Source organism: Anomalospiza imberbis, chromosome 1 (assembly GCF_031753505.1).
Source record: "Anomalospiza imberbis isolate Cuckoo-Finch-1a 21T00152 chromosome 1, ASM3175350v1, whole genome shotgun sequence".
Classification (NCBI taxonomy): domain Eukaryota; kingdom Metazoa; phylum Chordata; class Aves; order Passeriformes; family Viduidae; genus Anomalospiza; species Anomalospiza imberbis.
Genome location: NC_089681.1, coordinates 98,575,540 through 98,596,077, shown reverse-complemented (window position 1 = coordinate 98,596,077; position 20,538 = coordinate 98,575,540). Strand labels below are relative to the sequence as shown.

Below are 20,538 nucleotides of genomic sequence, written 5' to 3'. Positions count from 1 at the left end.
CGTCACCGGGTGCGGCCCCGCCACCCCCGCCCCGCGGGCGGAGCGCGGTGTCAGGCGCTGAGGCGCGCAGGCGCAGTGCTGGCCAGGGCGGGGCGGGGCGGCGCGGCCGGGCCCGGTTCCTGGAAAGGGGCGGCTGCTTCCGTCTGCGGCGCGTGCGGGGCGGGGCCAGGCGGGGCGCGGCGGGGGCGGGTAACGGGCGGGTAACGGGCGGGCCGCGGCCGGCGCCTTCCCTGGGCGGGTCATTCCGGTGTGGAGTCGTGTCCTGCTTGTCCCACGGCGCCGTAACTCCGAGCCTCAAACGGCAGTTGCTTTCCTTTCCTCTATCTCCTCCTTTGTTTCAGCCGAAACTCTTAAGGAGATAGTGAGAAAATATTGTAGCTCGATGTCTGTCCCTCCTTCTTCCCAGCTAATCCCCCATCTGGAGAATAGAGAAGGCGTGTCCTGCCATGGTAAGGAGATAAATTCCCGACATCTGTCGCTAGGTTTATAAACACAATTAGTTTTAGTGGAGCTTTCCTCAGGGCAAATGTGTAAGCTGAGAAAGCATTTAATATACTGAGTTTAAGGAAAACGATCACTGGCAGATGGGAACATGAAGCAGTGGTCCTCTTAAGAGAGTTTTGCTTTTGTTTTTTATTTCTTTTTTATAGTAATGGAACACTCCATGCATGGAGGATTTTATAGATGCCAAACAGAGCAGGGAGATAGGAGCATTTCCATGTTAATTACAATAATTCAAATAATAATAACAAGAGTGCCTTAATAACTGTATCTTTTATTCCTAAATTGTGGACATAAAGAGGAACTTTGTGCAAACACAATATGATTTAAACTCATGATGTCAGTGATGTAATGAAACCTAAGCATAATATGCTTATAGCAAAACTGACTGCTCAGTGTGTATCTTTGTTTTTCACACTATGACCATTCACAGACAATACAAATTGTTTTGAAGCATTCCCTCCTCCACATAATTGTTTGGCTGAAGGTAGTTTCCAATTCTGGAAATTCCAGATTTTATCACCTCAGATGAAAACTTTGACCTTGGTGTTCACCTCATGGAACCATTGCACTTTGCTTGCAAAACAGGTGCACTTTAAATTTTTCATTGTTCTCTGTGCTCTGTTTTCTGAAATTTTTGACATCTTGACATTTTGACATAATTTAGCCAGTGTTTAGTCCATATTCCTCTAGAATTTCATTTTGTTGGCCTCACATTTCAGTATGAGCTAATTTTTGCAAATTCCTGAGAGTCTGAGAAACTGATAGCAATCCAGATGCAATTCATTCTGATTGAAATATCAAAATACGTCCATTCACACAAAGAAAGGTTGGATTCTGTTAAATGGAGAGGGCAGGAAAAAAGGAGGAGAGGAATGGAAAGCTAGTAACACTGAGTCAACCAAATGTTCAAAATAAAACATTTTTGATATTTCATGAAAGGGAAAAGTTTTCATGGTATCTATCATTAGACTTTTCATGAGACCATGAAAAGGTTGGAAGAGTTTTTGCATGATCCTGTACAAATAATGATTCAGGAGTCCTCAAGAAATCCTAGCCCAACTCCTGCAGCCCTTTGAGTATCTCTGTGCTGTATTACTTTTTAATACTTATTCCAGTACGCTTCTGTTGCAAAAGAGTGGGTGAGTCTTAGTTAAGGTCTCATTCATACTGATGTCTGCAGCCATTCAGTACTTCCTTATTCCTTCAATACTAGAGCTAGTCCAAAATAACCTTTGCCCTGTAAGACATACAGTGTATTTACTCAGATGTTGGTAGCAGCTGTTGCACTCTCTGAAAATGCCCCTTTGCATAGAATGGTTTGGGTTGGAAGAGACCCTAACGATAATCTAATTCCAAATCCCCTGTCAAGGGCAAGATGACACTCACTAGACCATGTTGCTCAGAGCCCTATCTAGGCTGACCTTTAATGCTTCCAGGGATGGGGTGTCCACAGTATCTCTGGGCAACCTGTTCCAGTGCCTCACCACTCTCAAAAAAAGAAATTCTTCCTAAGATCTAAAGATCTAAATCTAAATTTTTAGTTTATAACCATTTCCCCCTTGTCCTATCACTAATATGCTCATATAAGACACTGCTCTTTTTACCCTTTAGGTATTGGAAGACCTCAATGAGCTCTTGCCAGAACCTTCTCTTCTCCAGGCTGAGCAACCTGAGCTCTCTCAGCCTTTGTAGGAGAGATGCTTCAGCCCTCTGACCATTTTTGTGGCCTCTTCTGGACTCTCTCTAGCAGCTCCACATCTTTCTTATGCTAAAGACTCCATACCTGGACACAGCACTCTACTTTGGGTCCCATGAGTGCAGAGTAGAGGGGGACAATCACCTACGTTGATTTGCTGACCACCCCTCTTTTGATACAGCCCAGGATACCATTTGCTTTCTGGGCTGCAAGTGAACTCTCTAAGTCCTTCTGAGCTCAGTTGCTCTTGCTCTCAACAAGTTCTCTCAGTCTGAACTCATGTCTGGCATTGCCCTGACCCAGGTGCAGCACTTTGCACCTGGATTTGTTGAACTTGAGGTTTCTGTGGGCTCACTTCTGAAGTTTGCCCACCTGGATATGATCTCTTCTTTCTGTTGTGCCAACTGCACCACTCAGCTTCACGGGTCTGCAGACTTCCTGGGGTGCACTCAAACCCACTGACAGTGTCATTGATAAAGGTATTAAAGAGCCCTGGTACCACGACAGGCCCCTGAGGGACACAACTCATCACCAGCATCCACCTGGACATAAGAGCACTTACCACAACTCTGGCTGCATCCATCCAGCCAATTCCTTATCCACTGAATATTCCATCCATCAAATCCATGTCTTCATTCTGGAGATAAGGATGTCATGTAGGACCAGCTTACACAAGTCCAGGTAGTTGACATCTGTCAATCTTTGCTTATTAACTGTTGCTGTCACTCCATCATGGAAGGCCACCAGATGGGTCAGGCATGATTTGCCCTTAGTGAAGCCATATTGGCTGTCTTGGATCATCTCCTTGTACTGTATGTGCTTAACATTGTTCCGTGAGTATCTGCTCCACAGTCTTCCCAGGAAGCGGAAGGTCTCTGGTATGTACTTCCCTGGGTCTTCCTTTCTCCCCTTTTTAAAAATAGGAATGATGTTTCTCTTTTTCCAGTCACTGAGCACTTCACCTGACTGCCAGGGTTTTCCAAATGTGGCTTGGCAACATCAGTTCTCTCAGACCCTGGGATGCATCTCATCAGGCCCTACAGACTTGTGGCTATTCAGTTTCATCAGGTGGTCTTGAACCTGCTCTTCAGTTTACAGTGGGAGAGATTTCATCTCCATTTTGCACCATGCTGCTTGTTAATGAATGTGGTCTTTATCCGTTTAATCTCTCTTTAGAGCTATCTTAAAACAAAAGAAAACCCCTTATTTTGAATTTCTGTTTTGTGGCCCAAACTGCATGTTGTAATACAATAAAAAACAGTTTATAGTATACCTTTAATTTTCTGCTTGGATCTGTCCCCAGCACCTTACCTAAACCAATGAGCTCTTTAACCCAAAGCTAAAATATGTATTTCCATAAAAATGCACTACATTAATAATTCCTATTCAATTGCTAACAAGTGACCATAATGAGAACATCTCTGGAGCACCTGGAATATTTTATGGCATGACTATGGCTCCTCTGTGTAAGAGAACAACTGTCAGAGGAGAGTAGGTATTGTAACTACTTCAATCCATTGTCTGTACAAGAACCTAGTGTCCACAGCGCAAGGCAACAAGAGGTTTGAATTACTCTCTGGTGTTCAAATGCTACAACAGGTACCTAAAACCATACAGGTAGTGTAGTAGACATTTTCAATGTGTCTATAAAGGGTGTAGGTAATGAATGTCCTTTGTTATGTATTAGCATATGTGCCATTACAGCTCTGCACATACAATTCTTGAAGGGAAAAATTGTGAAGAATAATTAGGTAGCAATGTAATTAATTGTGTGCTAGTAGTACTTGCATTATGTACCTTAATACAACTAAGAAATCAATTGACAAATATTTCATTTATTTTAAAAAGCTAAAGTTACAGTGGACATGTCAGACAAAACATGTCTGAAACTTTGGGAAAAACATTGATGTGCAACTTCCATTCCCACAGCGCAAAAAGTACTTGTTCCCTTTACTTTAGCACACATTTAGTAGCACACATTTAGTAGCACACAATTTATATTTAAAGTATGCATAATTTAACACTGTAATTTTATCTTAGATTTCTGTTGACATGAATAAATGAACCACATTCTTTGGAAAACCATCTTATCGTGCATAAAACATCCATTCTTCCTCCAAGTGCTCAATAAATCTTCCAGGGTGAGAGAGACTTAATTTTTCGAAGGGACAAAAGAGTAAATGAACAAAACCACTTACTGGTTCTTGAGGGCACCCTCCTATTTCAGCCCAGAATTGATTACTGTGGCATCTGCTGGGTCTGTGGGTTTGTGGGCCTTTGTGTTGTGAAGCATTGCTGAACTAAAATCAATACATGGAGGTAGGATTTCCTGGTATTATGGTTAATTTCTTCTCTTTTAGACTGGTGGCACAACTGTATTAGAATTTATTAGACAACACTTTATTACCAGTGTGTAAGGATGCATAAAATGTATTTGTGAATTAATGGTGTTTCTAAGTAGCAGGCCAGTTGAAAAGAAATCACCCAGCCCAAATTCACATGTATTCTGAGCAGAATCACCCCCCCAATAAAAGGAAAGAGCTAGAAGCTTTTATCCACCTTCAGTTTGCACCAGCTGTGAGAAGACATAAATAACAATGAGTGAAGAATATGCTAAACAATTACTTGCCTAATTATTAACATACTCATACTTCTCAAGTTTGTAACTTCATGTGCTTTTCTGTGCTTTTGTGTAAGGAATAACTAGGTTTTAAGGACATACTGCTCTTGAGGTATATAATAACTGGCATGCCTAAGGGTGGATTTGGGATGTGGCTCCCACTTTGCACAACCTTGAGGCAGTGGGCATCTACTGGCTGGGGGGGGGGGGGTGGTCAGATCTCCCTCTGAGTGTGCCTGTTTCTCTCTGAAAACTAGCAGTAAAATCTGATATGATAAAGTTTATTTTGGTGCCTGCTGTTAGGCAGCACAACTCCAGGTCTTAAATGACAGACTACTCGATTGGAATTCATATAATCTTAGCTCTACTCTGTGCTGGTTTTGGCTGGGGTAGAGTTGATTTTCTTTGCAGTAGATGGTGTGGGGCTATGCTTGGGATTTATGCTGGAAACACCGTTGATAACGCTGGGATGTTTTAGTTACTGCTGAACAGTGCTTATACAGTCTCAAGGCCTTTTGTCACACTGTTTCACCAGGGAGGAGACCAGGGGTGCACAAGAAGCTGTGAGGGGACACAGCTGGGACAGCTGGTCACAGCTGTCCAAAGGGATGTGCTATATGACCCATACATTATGGTGTCATGCTCAGCAATAAAAAGTGGGAGAAGAAGAAGGAAGAGTGGGGACATTTGGAGTGATGGCATTTCTCTTCCCAAGTAACACATGGTGGAGCTCTGCTGTTCCGGAGGTGGCTGAACACCTACCTGCCCATGGGAAGTGGTGAATTAATTCCTTGTTTTCCTTCACTCGCAGCACGTAGCTCTTGCTTTCCCTATTAAACTGTCTTTATCTCATCCCTCGAGCCTTCTCACCTTCTGTTTCTCCCCACCCTCCCCCCACTACTGCAGGGGAGTGAGCGAGAGGCTGCAAGGTATTTACTTGCCAACTTTACGGCATACTCTCACAGTGTCACTAATTTGCTTTGATCTTGGCCAGTCCCTCCACTTCCCATCCCAGCTTTTATGTGCCTTTTACAATTAGAGGTTAAACTCTATAGACACAGTCTCTATGCTTTTTTCAGCATATACAGCCTGGGGAATGTTTTTGTGATGTGCGCAGATAAACAAATATGCAATGCGGTACAGATTCTGAGTGCTACAAATCAACACACACACAGAGGTTGTGTGGACATTTGTTCTTCTATTCTTGCTTAGTGCAAGGACATAATCTCTCAGCTTCCCAGAAGCTTCACATAATCTGTGGCTGTCTCCAAACCTGTCACATGTGTATCCCTACACTTGAAAACAAACATATACACCCTAAAAAAACCATAGTGGGATGTCTGTAATAAGATTTTGGGTAATAAGATACTTGTATTTCCTTAGCTCTATTATCTGTCCAAATGAAAATATTTGCAGTACTCCATCTTAGCTAGTGGTGGTTCTTAACACTTAAAGCTTTCTTACCAGTTTGAAAAAGTTCATCCCCAAATGCATCATCCCTATAGAGAAAGTGAGGTTAAGTGACTTGAATAACAAGGAATTAATGAGTAATGATGAGTTTGCAGTCATTCATCTTGGCATTCAACAGAGCTAGGACAAATTATATCATTCTAGTAGGTGACTAAGAATCTGGAAATCTGAGAGGTAGGGTTACAGCAAAGTTGGTTCATAATACATAAGAATGAACAAAACATTTTTAAGAACGTAAGGAATTACCAAGTGTCTAAAAATATAAAAGCATTAAAATGTATAATTGAGTGTGTATTGCATGTATTTATAACAAGCCTTCATAGTTTAATTAGCTTCAGTTTTAAAACATAAGATATGAAAAGCAGTGTCAAATTGTTTGACCAACATAGAATGATGTAAAATGTGTACTTTATATGGAGTACCTGTCTGCATGGCACCCCTGTAATATCTTCAATTGGCATTTATTGAGATTGAGCTCCTTTATGGTATTGCTTTTCCTGAAAAATGAGTCCTTCCCACATGCTATTTTATTGAAATCTTTATTTGCCACTGCGCTATTTCTTTTTTTAGTCTGCATGTTATATAATCCATATCCTTATATACATTCAGTCAGAACCCTTAAGCTGAACAATCATCTCCAAACCAATATTGGTTTAAAATAGCTTAAAGTAGACCTAAAGTCATCTCACTTTTCTGGTATTAAAATAACACAACATTTTGTATAATTTTCAGATTTTAGTATTGTCCATATAATTATTTAATATTTTCATTTTATGTATTTTCTGCTTTTCATATCCTTTTTCTAGTAATTCTGGTTTTCATACTTTATATGGTTTCATACTTATATAATGCTTCTTTTCATGTCTTTTTCCTGTGATTTTCTAGGTCTTTCTCCACCTCTTTCTTTCATTGCTAGTTTCCTTCTTTCTTCTGTGTGCTACAGTATGTTCTAGAATAGAGTCAGGTAAATTGCAGTCTGGTTTCTAGTTCTATGGCCAGCATTTCAGGAGTCACTTCCTCTCCCCATCTCTCTGCATCCCAGTCTGGAAAAACAAGATAATAAGCTGGCTCCTGTGTGGTTAGCTTTGAGACATACTGGTGGAAAGCTCCTTAAAGCAGAATTATTGTTTTTCTGTATTACACCTCTACCTCAGTGATTTCCTCAGTGCTCATCATTATTTTCAGCTCCCCAACGAATTCTTAGCTCCCGATTCTTCTTCCCTCCTCCTCCATCCCCATCTTCTACCAGTAACATTTTCAATCTAGACCTTCAGCATAGTATGGGTATTATTAATTTTGCCATTTTGTGCAGATTATATGCCAGCTACATTCACTTTATTTCTCTCTTCAGGGAGCTCACTTGTGGCAGCTATCAAGTGATTGGTTCTATTGAGTTCATGCTGACGGATGTCACCAATATGAATGATGGTGCAACACCTGATTTTAGTTATAGAAATGATCACTAGACTCTTAGGAAGATTAGAGATGTAGAAAAAGCAACAGATGTTCAGTTATAAATAGCAATCATGGTGCCCTGTAAAGGGCAAATGCACACACATGAAGGCAGCCCTCACATGTTCTTTCATGAGGTTATTTAAATTGTGGTCACATGGATCTAGGGCCTTTGGGAAAAGATTTAGACAATGACTACTTGGAGATAATAATGCTAATGTCAAGGAGATATCAAATGTTAGTCATATCTTGACTATGAGGAAAATATATGCCCTGTCTGTGTCAATGTGTTTCTACATCCACAGTAATTTGCTATGAACCTGTATTTCTGATGTTTGTCTATACAGCCTTTGGCTTTGAAGAATTTTAATCACTTTCAGTGAAGAAGCAGGAAACAGTCAAATCCTGCCAATGTTAAGTATCTCAAACTAAATGCCAGAAGTGCTATTCAGTAAGTTGTGAAGTAAAACTGGCTCAGTCTATATGGCTGTAGTGAAATAAAATGCAGCCACCAGCATTCTGATGTTACTTTCAGGAGCTAAATATTCACACTCTGTAACTATGGAGATGATGTAGAGACTGAAGAAAAAATGACAAAGCATACTGTAGTTTTTATGGGTTGTAAAGCCATAAACTATAGACCGTATCAGACTAAACTATAGGTCATAAAAGTTAAGCAGCAGTTCCATCCTGCCTTAGATGGAAGAGCATCTAGGATAGATAAAGGAATTGTTTAAATACTTACCATTGTTTGTAAACACTGATTCATGTTCCTGTTAAATGCCCATTTTATAGCTGTCAATGCTGATCACTCTAAAATCCCATGGCACTTTGTGAAAGAATACAGTTTTAGCTCTGACCTCATAATTACAGCAACATGTCTTACACATCATGCAGTTCTAACTGGAACCACTGGTTTTCACCGAGTGCCCCAGGCCCCAGTTTTGTATTTAGACTTACTGTGGGCTGTTATGTAGCTGCTGTTTTCTCTGGTCAGCAGTTCAGCTGAGGGCTTCTGGAAGGATGCAATTCCAATAATGTGCTGGATGCAGGCCAGTGAAGATATATTGCTGGATATTTATTTTGATTTTATTCTTTAAATGAAAAAGAATCAAGACTGGATAGAGGAATAATAGAAAAAAAAAACAACCCCCCAGCGTGCCAAAAGAAACCAGAAACAAAATACCCCACCAATAGTGCACTGTTATGGAATATCTGGAATATTTTCTGAAATTATGTCACTAAAATGTATCAACAGCAAGCCAAGGCTTCTTATGTTCTATAATAAATCTAGAGTACCTTCACTGAAAAAAATAATTGAATTCATGCAAGAATATGAATGAGCAATATGTTGATTCTTTCTCAGAAAAATTACCATTCAATGAAATGGAAAAATCATCAGAAATGTTACAACTATGAAATTACAAAATGCCATTTTCATATGAATTACAATGCGCCCAGGCCATGCATCATGAAGAGTCAGGAATTTAGCAAGATGCAGACAACCATGACAAAAATCAACCAAGTAGTACTAATAATTAATTTCCCAAAAGGTGCCTGAAGAAGCATACCTGTTTTACCCTTCAAAACAGAATAAGATAACCTGAAATTATTTGAAACAAAAGAGGATTTAATCTGGGGACAACTTATTAAGTAACCGTGCACATGAATGATTCTTTCAGCAGCAGTTTTTGATGAACACTCAAAGAGAGAGTAATCCAGAGCAGGTGGATATGTAGGATTCATGTGGTAATTCTGATTGTTTTCTATACTCATGATAATGCATGTCCAGTTGTTGGGTTTTTTTTATACCACAAACTGACCCAGTTAAATATTTGTGTATTTAATATGCCTGAGAAGCTATAATTAGAACATTTTTAATTATTCATCACTCCTAACTCTTCTCTTGAGTGCAGTAATTCAATATGACAGTTCTGAGTACTAGAACAGCACCTTGTTGTGAGGAACTTTCTGACAATGCTTAAGCTTCTGTTTCTCTTATGAAAAATATTTTTTCCAATCCTGCAATTTTATGTGAAGACTAATAATTGTCTTGGAATATTTGTCTTATTATGAAAATCTGGCACTATTTCTATCCTGGAAAAATGATGCAAATTCATTTACCTAAATACATACATTTGAGCACAATGGAAAAGGTTTTTTTTTTGTTTAAAAGTTAAAGTGTATTTTAGGCTTATCAGCCATACTGTACTAATCAGCCATACTGTGACTAATTGAACTTGAAGTAGACTAATTGAACTTGAAGTTCTCTGTTTATTTGCAGAACAGCTATTATGCAGATCAGGTAAGCTGTGGCATGTTTCCTTCTGTTATTTTGGAAGTGTTCTCTTCAAGATAGTCAGCAAATAATTTACTTTTCTGCTTATTCAGGACATGATCAAACCACTGGAGTTAATATCAAGATCACAGAGACTCCAAAGAGCTCTAGACAAACATTTATGAAAAATGCCACAAATATATTAAGCAGTACCAAGCTGTGGTATGTCATATTTGCACATACCCATTCCTGTGATCTGGACTGAGGCAAACTACTTTATATGGGCCATAGTACATGTTCTTGCTCAGCAGAAAACATTTCAATAGATTGTTCAAACAAACTTAAGCTAAAATGACTCCCTAGAAATGCTGAAAACATGTTTTTAAATTCATGCACCAATTAACAGGTAAAGCTTATTATTGTAGCTATGATTATACCTGTGTTCACTACTTATGTCAGGTTAAAAAGTAAATTAATATTTAATACCATACACCAAACAAATAATTTTACAGAAGTGTGATTTACCACAAGTGTGGAATTACATTATCAATTTACTTAATCACATTTCACCTCCTTTGTAAAAGCTGAAGTGCAAATATATTTAACTCACTCAGCTGCATTGACTTTCTCTAATTAGTATGCTTGACACCTGTCTGGAGACAAATACCACTTTTTGACATATACTTCTCCTGGGATTCCTAGGTGCATGCTTAGTTTTTTTCTGTTATCTTAGTGAGGCCAATGAACTATTTAGTTTCTACTCAGGTTCCTACATACAAGTCAAAAATACTCTATTTTATGTGGTATGAGACTATTTCAGGCACTGCAGCATGACGGATAATAGCTGGAAGCAGAAGGTTTGCTGTAAGGTATCCTGAAACAGTGCCACCCAGGGTTTATGTAGGAGATATGCTCTTCTTGCTGTAGACCTTGACATTCCCAAGTAACCATATTTCGATCTAGAGCCTGTACAAAGGTCCAGGATTAACCCTTGAACCTCACACTGACATTGTGCACTGATTCCTATGTACAAGCAGACTGCAACTGAGGTGGCCACAAAATATACACATTTTTGTACAAATACAATGCAAACATTATCAATACTCTTTTTTTAACTCCTCCCACTAAAAAGCAAGGCAAACAACCCCCTTTTGGAGTGCCTTCCTGTTTTGCTGAATGATTGTTACTATCATACCTCCCCTTGCCTTTGTCCCCCAGTTAAATTCAGTCTCTGACAATACTACACCTTCTGAAAAGATGGGGATAGACATTATGCCTTAGATGTGGAAGAACATGGCTAACAGGGTGCCTCTTGTAAAAAGTAGCAGAGGTGATATTGCTGTGCTTATCAAGCCCAAAATTCAAACACTAACCACTGGGGACCAGTTTTTTTGAAGGAGAAAGGCTTTTGCCTTGCACAGCAGCTGGGTGCTGTGTTGCAGCTGCTACAAATACACTGCTTGGTTTCTTGCAGTGTGAATGGAGATACAGGGTGGGTTGCAGTCCTTCTATTAGCATGAAGGCATGGGTGAGTGGGGGCAAGTTCCCAGCGACTGTGCTTGCAAGAGCTGGTTGGGGTCCACTGCTTCCTCTTCCTCCAGCTGGCTGAAGTGGCCTGATTTATAGGGAGCTGTGGTTGCTGCTCTATCATCCTCTCTGCAGGAGGAAGAAGCTGCCAGTCCCTTCTCACTGTCCTTCCTTGGTGTATGCAAAAGGACATCCCTCTCCTAGTCCATCTCTCTTTCCCCATGTAGGGCCTCTGGCTCAAAGGGGCCAGATCTCTGCAGCTGTTGTGCCCACTAAGTCAAAGAAGCCCTTTGCAATATTTCTTCTGGTTCCGGGGCAGAGCAAAGTGGGTGGCATGTTGCGGGACTCATTTTATTCTTATTAATAACTTTGGAGTCTTCCTACCTGTCTCAGACTGATGTATTAGGAAATTCACTCCTGTTTTTCTTCTGATGGAGGTAGTGGTTATGGAAGTACCACATCTCAGCAAAAAACTTTCTTTGTACATCTGGATTCTGTGTGAAGTCAGAAAGAATATTTATAGGGAGACAGATGATAGACTGAATATATTCTTTCTTCCAGCCCCATTCTCATTCCTTGCCATCCCCAAAACTAAAAAAAAAGTTGCACCCCTTCATTGAGATTATCCTCTGCAAAAGCACAGGATAATTTGGGTTGGAAGGGACCCATAAAGACCATCTACTCCAACCCTCCTGCAATAAGTAGGGACATCTTCAACTAGATCAGGTTGTTCAGAGCCCTGTCCAACCTGACCTTGAATGTTTGCAGGGAGGGGGCATGCACCACTTCTTTGAGCAACTAGTTCTAATGTCTTAACACCCTCATCATAAAAATCTATCTCTAATTTTTTATCTCTAATTAAAGTGAGCTTTAATGAGCTCTAAGTGAGTGTATCTGGATATCTCAAGTCTGTGGCAAAGCCTTAGTATTTATAAAGAATACACATAAGAAATTGGGCATAGGTAAAGAAAGCCTAATTGTTTAACAAAATGAAGATTTGGCTGCTTATCTGTATTTAGTATTGAAAATACTTGCCTATACAAATCTCCTCCTGCTCTTTTACTATCAAAGTCTTACAAAAATTAGATGTTTGTATGTGCAAAATTCAAGTAAAACATTTTTTTATTCCTTCTTTGAAGCATAACATCTATGACCTTAGCAAGGTTTTACATTTGTCCTCCTCCAGCATTTCTGGTTGCCATTATATTTAGAACATTTTGACATGTTTTTCAGGTGTTGTGACAGCTATTTCTACAAATGCTTTAATGGAACAGTTGCGTTTAAAATACCAACAAAGGCCATGGACTGAAACTCTGAAACTTGTTTATTTTTGCATGGTAAGAATCACAGGTTAGGTGAGAGAAGGATATGTGGTATAAGAGTACGTTTCCAAGGTAGTTAAAAATTGCTTGATTTTCAAAAACAAGCAAAACCAACCAACCAAAAAAAACCTATGTAATCCAAAACCAACCAAAAGATAATCCCCAGAAAAACCTGGTGCCCAGTATAGCCTGGCTTCCCATTTGTCTTAGGACAATGAGTTATAAAGTTTCCTGCCTAGTTTTAACACTTTGGGGGTTGTTTCTTGCATTGTTTTAACTTGTTTTAACATTAACTATTCAGGAGTTAGTACTGATTGTCTACCAGTTGAGGTTACACTCATTATCATTACCATATTCATAGTATGTAAAGACAATTTATTGCCTGTCGGACTGGGAGGAAATACTGTATTTTAGAAACTGGTCTGAAATCTGCTATCCAGACTTTCTGCTGCTGTGATATACCATTCCATGCTTCCTGCCCTTCCAGTAGCTAATTTAAGAATGATCTTCATAAAGAGCAGATTAGCACAACTGCTGTGAGCTCAGTATAAAAATTCCCATATGTTTCTATGCTTCCTTTTATTAATGCTGAACTCAAGCTTTACTCTGAAAACAAGGTCCTGAATTTGAACAAAGTGAAAACTCGTCAGCGGTGAGTGTTCTTTGTTAAATAAAGTGTGGAGTATGAGAAGTTTTCAGGCAAGAGCTTGAAGAGAAACTGGGAGAGTTTGCTTGCTACTGAAGTGAATAGCTTCACAAGCTGAAACTCGTATTCTAATCTAACCAAGTACTCCTGTGGCACTTACTGATCTGTTCTATTCACTCAGGCAGATTTTTTCTAAAATAAAAACAAAAGTATTTTCTTAGTTTATCTCTAGCTTCACAGTGAAATTAGCTGACACATCTAGTGATCACCTCAAAAGACAGGGGAATGGAAAGCCACTCCTTGCTCCAAATTACATATCAATTACATCTGGTATGTAATTACTGCACAATAATATCTTCACAAATCCATTCAGTGCTGCCATGTCGGAGATAGCTCCAATCGTATGTAACCTCTGTCTTTGACAAAAACAAATAACCAGAGGTTTGTTGTATGGGGCATCTGTGTGCTGTGTCTCTTAGCTAGTAATTTAAGGAATCTTTCTTTGTCTCTTGTTTTCACAAATGTGCTAGGATAACCCACTTCGAAAGCCTGTCAGTAATGCTCCAGATGGTCTATTGCTTTCATGCATGGAGAAGATAGAGAGGACATTAAATGGTAATGAGCTGTTGGATAACTCAAAGTACATTTTTTTTAATATTATGTGGAATCTACCAATCCTTCTCTATTGATGTTCTTCAGGAAGAGGTCAAATGTACAAACACAGAGGTGGATAAGAGACAAGAGACTTGCGACTCGCCTTTAGACTAAGCCTTCAGGCTATAGCTATTATTAAAGCCTGAGAATATTTTCTACACAGCACAGCACTTATTAATCATAATAGTTGTCATTAATAACAAGTCATTCAAGAGATACTATTTTCTCATTACCTAAATCATATCCTTTAAAGCAAGAAAATACTGGTTCTACTTCTTGATCATTGCAGTTTGATTAATTTGCCTTTCTGGTTTTTGCAGCTAAATCCATGTTTTCTGTGATGAACATATTGGAACTTTTATCCAGACAAAAAGGGTAAGTTTGTTTATGAATAAATGCAAATGAGTAAGCATGGCCTCAAGTCCAGAGAGGAATACCATCTGGATGGCTTGTCAACAATGTTATTTTTTAGCTCAGTGTTCTAATGTAGTGTATTTGCCTATTTTGATTAGCCCTTTGTGGAGAAGGCTTTTGGGTAAAGAGAAGGTATAAATGCCTACCTCTCAAAGCTACAGACTGAGGTTAATAGTTTTGAGCTGACCAACATTATAATGCAAAGAGCAGAGCACAAATACATGCCTGGTTGGATAGTTTTCAGAAGCTGAGCCAAGGAAGTTATTTTTGAAGCATCCCTGGTGTCTCTTCCCATGACCAAATGAACTATACTAATTTCCTTTTTTAAGTGACAGAATTTTAATATATACAAGCTTTTTTTTTTTTTTTAATTTTTTCATCCTTCTCAGACTTACTGTTCATGTTAGCCCCAGTGGGACTGCCTGCTACATAACATCAATGATGTTTTATGTAGAAATTCAGCTGGAGAAGGATGGAGATGTGATGGATGTAAAGTTGGCTCACTTTGAAGAAGCTCCTGTGGTAAAATTAATTTTCTCTGTCTCTCATGACCCTGTAGACTCCTACCTGGCTTCCAGCTGTCCTGTCAGAAAGGTTTTGACTTTCTTTTGATCTTGTCACACATGGAAGCCTGTTCATGACGCTGGGTACCTCTTTAGGCATCTGAATCTCTCACCTAAACTTACAACTCAGTTACCGATACTAAATAGTCTAGTGCTAAGTATTACAGTAAAACTCAGCTGACAGACTCACCTTCTAAGATTTTTGTGGTATTGCGCATAAATATTTTTATTTTCATGCTTCAGTGCCACCAGTATACAGTAAATAACGGGCTTAAAATATTTTCCTACCAAGGTGTAGTGCAATATATATTCTCAGTGGATGTCTTGGAGCTATACTGTTTTTTATTCTGCCTTCTTTAGGAGTATATATATTTCTACTAGTAGGGATGTTTTTCTGGCAAAATTTCTATTCAGTTATTCACAGAATATCACTCTGAAGTTCACATATCATGTTCTGCAGTTGCTACAGAATTACAGACAACCCTTCAGGTCAAAGATATAACAGCAAGCTGTTGTTGGGGGGGGGGTTTGGGGAACATAAACTCTGATTTTTGTCACTAAGTAGCCAAATTATTACATTATTACAATTATTACGTTGGAGTTAATTTTGTCCATTATTTTTAGTTGAAGTCAGTCCTGGAATTTCAAATTGCTCATTTAACCAGCACAGGTCTGTTGATCAGTGAGTGCTGGACAATATCATTAGAATGAAAATGCATATTCAGAGAATTCTAGCACAACCAATAAAAGAAAAACTGGCCAAGATGGAATTTTTTTTTCTGAAAGAGTTTATCAACAAACTATTTCTGTTAATTTTATCCTCTTTCACAGAGGATTTCTTCCAATTATTATAGTAATATTTTTTTAACTATTGCCCTGTTAGTCTTAGTTTTGAGTGTTGGGGATTTTTTTAATGCTAACCATACAGCTATTTAAAAGTAATGGGGATCAAGCTTATCATTACTAATGAAGTGCTTATAGAAGATGTGTCACAAATGGCAAGAAAGATGAAACTCTTGTCTCTTATTCCTGTAGGTTTGTGAAGATTTGGTCCAGCTTCTAAGGTAAAGAATCACATATAGGGTTTCATGTTGAATGCAAAGGAATTCCTGATGCTAGAACCATTACAGTGGAAGAACTGAAGAGGGAAAAAAAGGAAAAAGGAAAGAGAATCAGGGAACAATAATAAGAATCCAGAAAACAATAGAACTGACACTGTTTTGGATTCCATTTTTTGTGGGAAGTTGGTTCCAATCCTCCATATTGGAAGTTGGTTGTCATTGTAACTATTATTATCTGCTCTGAATTTGTAAATTCAAGGCTAAAATGCAGCAAATATAATTTTGTAAAGATACTCCAGGCATTTTTTATTTCTCAAGTCATTGCATCGAATGCAACAGCTTCAATGGAGCAAGGGTAAAGAGTTATCCCCAATATCTTGGCTCTAGCTGCCAGTCAAACACAGCCTTGGAATACTGGCCTTTGTCTTGATTGCAAGAATTATAGAGCTACTTGGACCCATAGTTTTGGTAATGGACTGATGAAGACAACTCAGAACTGGCAGATTTACACATAAAAACTAGGTATTACTTTTCCTCTGCTCCTTCCATCAAATATTAAATAGCCCTCGTATTGTCCTTATGCAAATACTTGAACTGCATGTCCTTCAGGCTTCTTTCATAGCAATGAAAGCAAGGTGGTATCACATGGCCTGAGTTTCTTAGCAAATACATAGGGGGGAGATGTGACCCTAATTTTCTCATGTAGCAGTAGGGCACTATATATATTTATTATTACCACATTTTGTTGTCTGAATAGTTGCTGTTCCAGGTCAGGCCACCACTTTAAAAGTCTATTTACAAGTTCTTCAGTGAATATGATCAAGGTTCCAGATTTTAATAATAATTAGTATATTTAGGAAATTTGGATTCTTATTTAAATACTGTGGCTGAATAGTAGATATGGAAAGTAAAAAGAGAAAGAATAATAATTGACCTTTAGTGTTTAATCTCTCTTTTGTATTATTCATCATCAGATTTTTCAGCCCTCTTTTTCCTCAGGAATGAAATTATATTAGCTTTATGGGTGTAAACAGCTATGACTTAAAACTTGAACTTGCAATTTCCTAGATTTTTGACTTCCAGAGATGTTAATGCCAGCAGTTTGGCTCTGAGCACTGGCATATAGTTACCATTGGTACTGTGGGTGCTACTTTTCTGCCTTCCTGGTTTTGTTAAGATTTGTCACAAAACACAAGTATCCCTTCTACACCTCTTGGTGTAGTATTTTATTTGGCTGTAAGGCAGTTTGTTATATGTATAATGTTTCCCGTGAGTCTCAAAGTAACTATAAAATTAAGATGAACCAACCAGCTAATGCATAGGCTAATGCTGTGTCTGTTCCTGTACCACAAGCACTTGCTTCCCTCCTTTTTCTCTGCTTCCCCACTAGTCTAGCTGGAAAGAGACGGAGAACTGAGCGACTTGTTTAGATTCCAGGTTTGAAAGAATTTGTCCCAATGTAAACGTTCAGGCAGGCTTATTTTGTCTCTGCTGATCCACACTGCAGCCACATCTGCATAGGAAAGGAAGGAAAGTCTTGAGCAGTCTGTGTGACTGCAGCACCAGAGTCTAGTAAGGCTTGTAAAACTCATGTTAAATCTACTTAAGCACAGGAGTAATTTACCTGGTGGGTTAGTCTGAACATGCTCCACACTGTCACACCAAGTCAAAATCCACAGGAATTCTGTCCCCTTTTTTTTTATTTTTTTGATTGATGTATCTATCAGTTGTGTTTTAGGTCTGCCTCACATGGTGCTGTGAAGTGCAGCATTAATACAATTTTGATATTTTAATGAAAAGATCAATGGATGCATGCAAGGTCTTAGGGAAGCAGTACTACATGACTAGCTTTATTGGAACATCTGGAAAAGTGTTTTGCAGCTGATGAGCTGTCATATTTGCGTTTCATGTACAATTATTGCTTTCAGTAGTGCCTACTTCAGTGCCAATTTCAGCTATAATTACAGCGCTTCTTGCAACAAAACCAAAGGTTCACATTTTCTGGTATCTTCTAAGAAAATTTAAATCACTACTGCTACTTGATCTGATATGAAGGGGGCCACTGTCACTCTGAAATGGTGCCTTTTCTATCAAGTTATGTATAAAAGAGTTATTTTCCATCTCATTTACTAGTGTGATAGTAATTATTCCTTTTTGTTAGGATGAAGAACTATGATGCCTTTGGCAAGATTCTAGAAGACCTGTCAAATATGTATCAAATTCCAGGAAACAGGTTGCAGTTATTTTTTACTCAAAAACTTTTGAAATCCATAGCCTAACTTTCATTTATTTACAAAAATAATAAATTGTCTTTTCTCTCTCCCAGCGAAATGAAAGCTAAGGGATATCTTGCTTTGCAGGCCCTTGAAAAAGACCTTTATTCAATGTCTCTTCTTGACAGGTAACTTATAGTCTATGTCTTTGTCCATTTACCTCTACCCACACCCCTTCATTTCACTAAAAATCAAGTTAACTGATCTAATTATAGAGCAGGATGTGGAATGCTAATGAGTTTTCTCCCACTGGGAAACATGAAGCCTTTGTCAGCCCCAGACAAACAAACAAGTCAATCTTCTGAACTCCTGAGCTTTATCTAAGGGACTTCCTGGGAAACTGGTTGGTTACAAAGCTTGGGGGTGTGTGCACATGACCACCCACTGGGAGCAAACTGTGTCTGAAAGTCAGCAGTCATGTTTAGATCTCCCTGTGGCAGAAGTAAAATAGACCTGTTGGAGTTCTACTGTTTGGGTATCTCATTTTGTCTTCAGGTTTTAGATCAGGAGGAGTGGATACCAGCTTTTCTCCTTCCTTTTCTCATTTGTCCTTTCATAGAGCAGGATTACAGATAGATGGGGAACAGTTTCCTAAACCTTCTGGTAATTATATAAGGATTTTCATTATTTTTAATAAATCAGAGTTGAGGGCAGTGCTTTCCTTCTGGATTTTTAAAATATCTTCTCTGATACCTTGCCTACTAAGTTACATACACACACACCTTGGCCGGTATGGCCTCCTGTAACTTGAAACACCCTCTTGGATTATTTTTGCAGTTTTCCCTTATGAAGCATAATAACACTATGAACAAATGTGCTGTATCGCCGCTAGTCACTGATATCTCAGTAGATATTATTTATAAGTTAAACAGATTATTTGTCCCATCTATGCTGTAAGTCAATGCACTGCAGAGTTAGTACACAGCTATGTAAATGTCTGGCTCTATGTATTCATCTATATGAACACCCTTGAAGTCAGAGAGTGTTTCTGTTCAAGTTTATCCAGGTTATTTCTTCATTCTTTGCTCAACCAGTTGCCACTCTAATATTTGTGACCCCCTTCATTTCTGGTAAATAGCACACCAAAGTGCAACATGAAAGAGCATACAGGGAAAGTGGAAGCCCAAGTCTCAGAAGTAATGCATGTGTGGCATTGTGGTCTTCTGGAAGCTGGACATACAATCTGCTTCCAAGAAAACATTGTCTTCTTTTGATTAAGGATACAAATTAGAAATTACCTTAACCTGGCTAGCACTGCAATGCAGGAAACACTAATTAAGATGTGTTTTGAAATAGAACGCAGGATCTAAACAGAATTACTGAAGTACTTAATGGAAAAGTAGGACACCTGGTGCCAAGAACTGGAGGTGATTTTTTTTCCTTTTTTTCTCCCTTTTCCCCCCACCTTTTTTTCTTCCCCCACCCTTTTGGTGTGGTTTTTTTTTTTTTGTTTTTTTTTTTTTTTTTTTTTTTTTTTTTTTTTTTTTTGTTTTTTTGTTTTTTTGTTTTTTTTTTTTTTTCCCCTCTTCTAAATTCAAAGAATTGTAATCAACACACACTACTGAGCTGATTGATCTTTGTGTACAGGAAAGATCCTCTACTATAAATAAAACCTGCTGTAGGGACTTACTGTGCCTGTATTCTCAGATAACACACAGATATACAGAACATATATTGAACAGATATTGTAAGTAGAGATGTACTTTTACAAGGAATACCCTCTGCCCATCTACAGTGTTGGTTTTTTCACCTTTGTGTCAAAGCACCCAACATATTTCCTCTACTGACCTGTGTAGTAACCATTATTTTTTTTATTCCTCAGGAACCCCAATGAATATTGAATTTTACATTTCTCCCTACCAAGTTTTGGAAGCAGAACTAAATCATGGTAAAGCTATTTCAGCTATTCCGCTGTTTCAGCAGAAATAGCTAACAAGAGTTTTTCAACACTACCTGTTTCATTAAGCAAAGTTAATTAATGAAAGCTCAGAACTAACACTTAAAATTCTAGTTTAGTAGAACAGTTTATGTGATGCATTTTAGCACAGTTTTAATGTC

General features: G+C 38.6%; 1 protein-coding gene across 1 annotated transcript in view; it reads left to right on the top strand.

Moving 5' to 3' along the window:
• The first annotated feature begins 200 nt into the window (after positions 1–200).
• Positions 201–20,538, top strand: part of LOC137480688 (mediator of RNA polymerase II transcription subunit 1-like) — a 27,730-nt gene continuing 7,392 nt past the window's right edge. The window contains exons 1-10 of the mRNA XM_068201932.1: positions 201–449; positions 12,781–12,884; positions 14,046–14,130; positions 14,490–14,544; positions 14,973–15,105; positions 16,182–16,210; positions 18,369–18,440; positions 18,534–18,608; positions 19,777–19,847; positions 20,303–20,368. Of these exons, the coding sequence (XP_068058033.1) occupies positions 383–449; positions 12,781–12,884; positions 14,046–14,130; positions 14,490–14,544; positions 14,973–15,105; positions 16,182–16,210; positions 18,369–18,440; positions 18,534–18,608; positions 19,777–19,847; positions 20,303–20,368 (757 nt within the window). The 5' untranslated portion in view covers positions 201–382. The remainder of the gene's footprint in view (positions 450–12,780; positions 12,885–14,045; positions 14,131–14,489; positions 14,545–14,972; positions 15,106–16,181; positions 16,211–18,368; positions 18,441–18,533; positions 18,609–19,776; positions 19,848–20,302; positions 20,369–20,538) is intronic.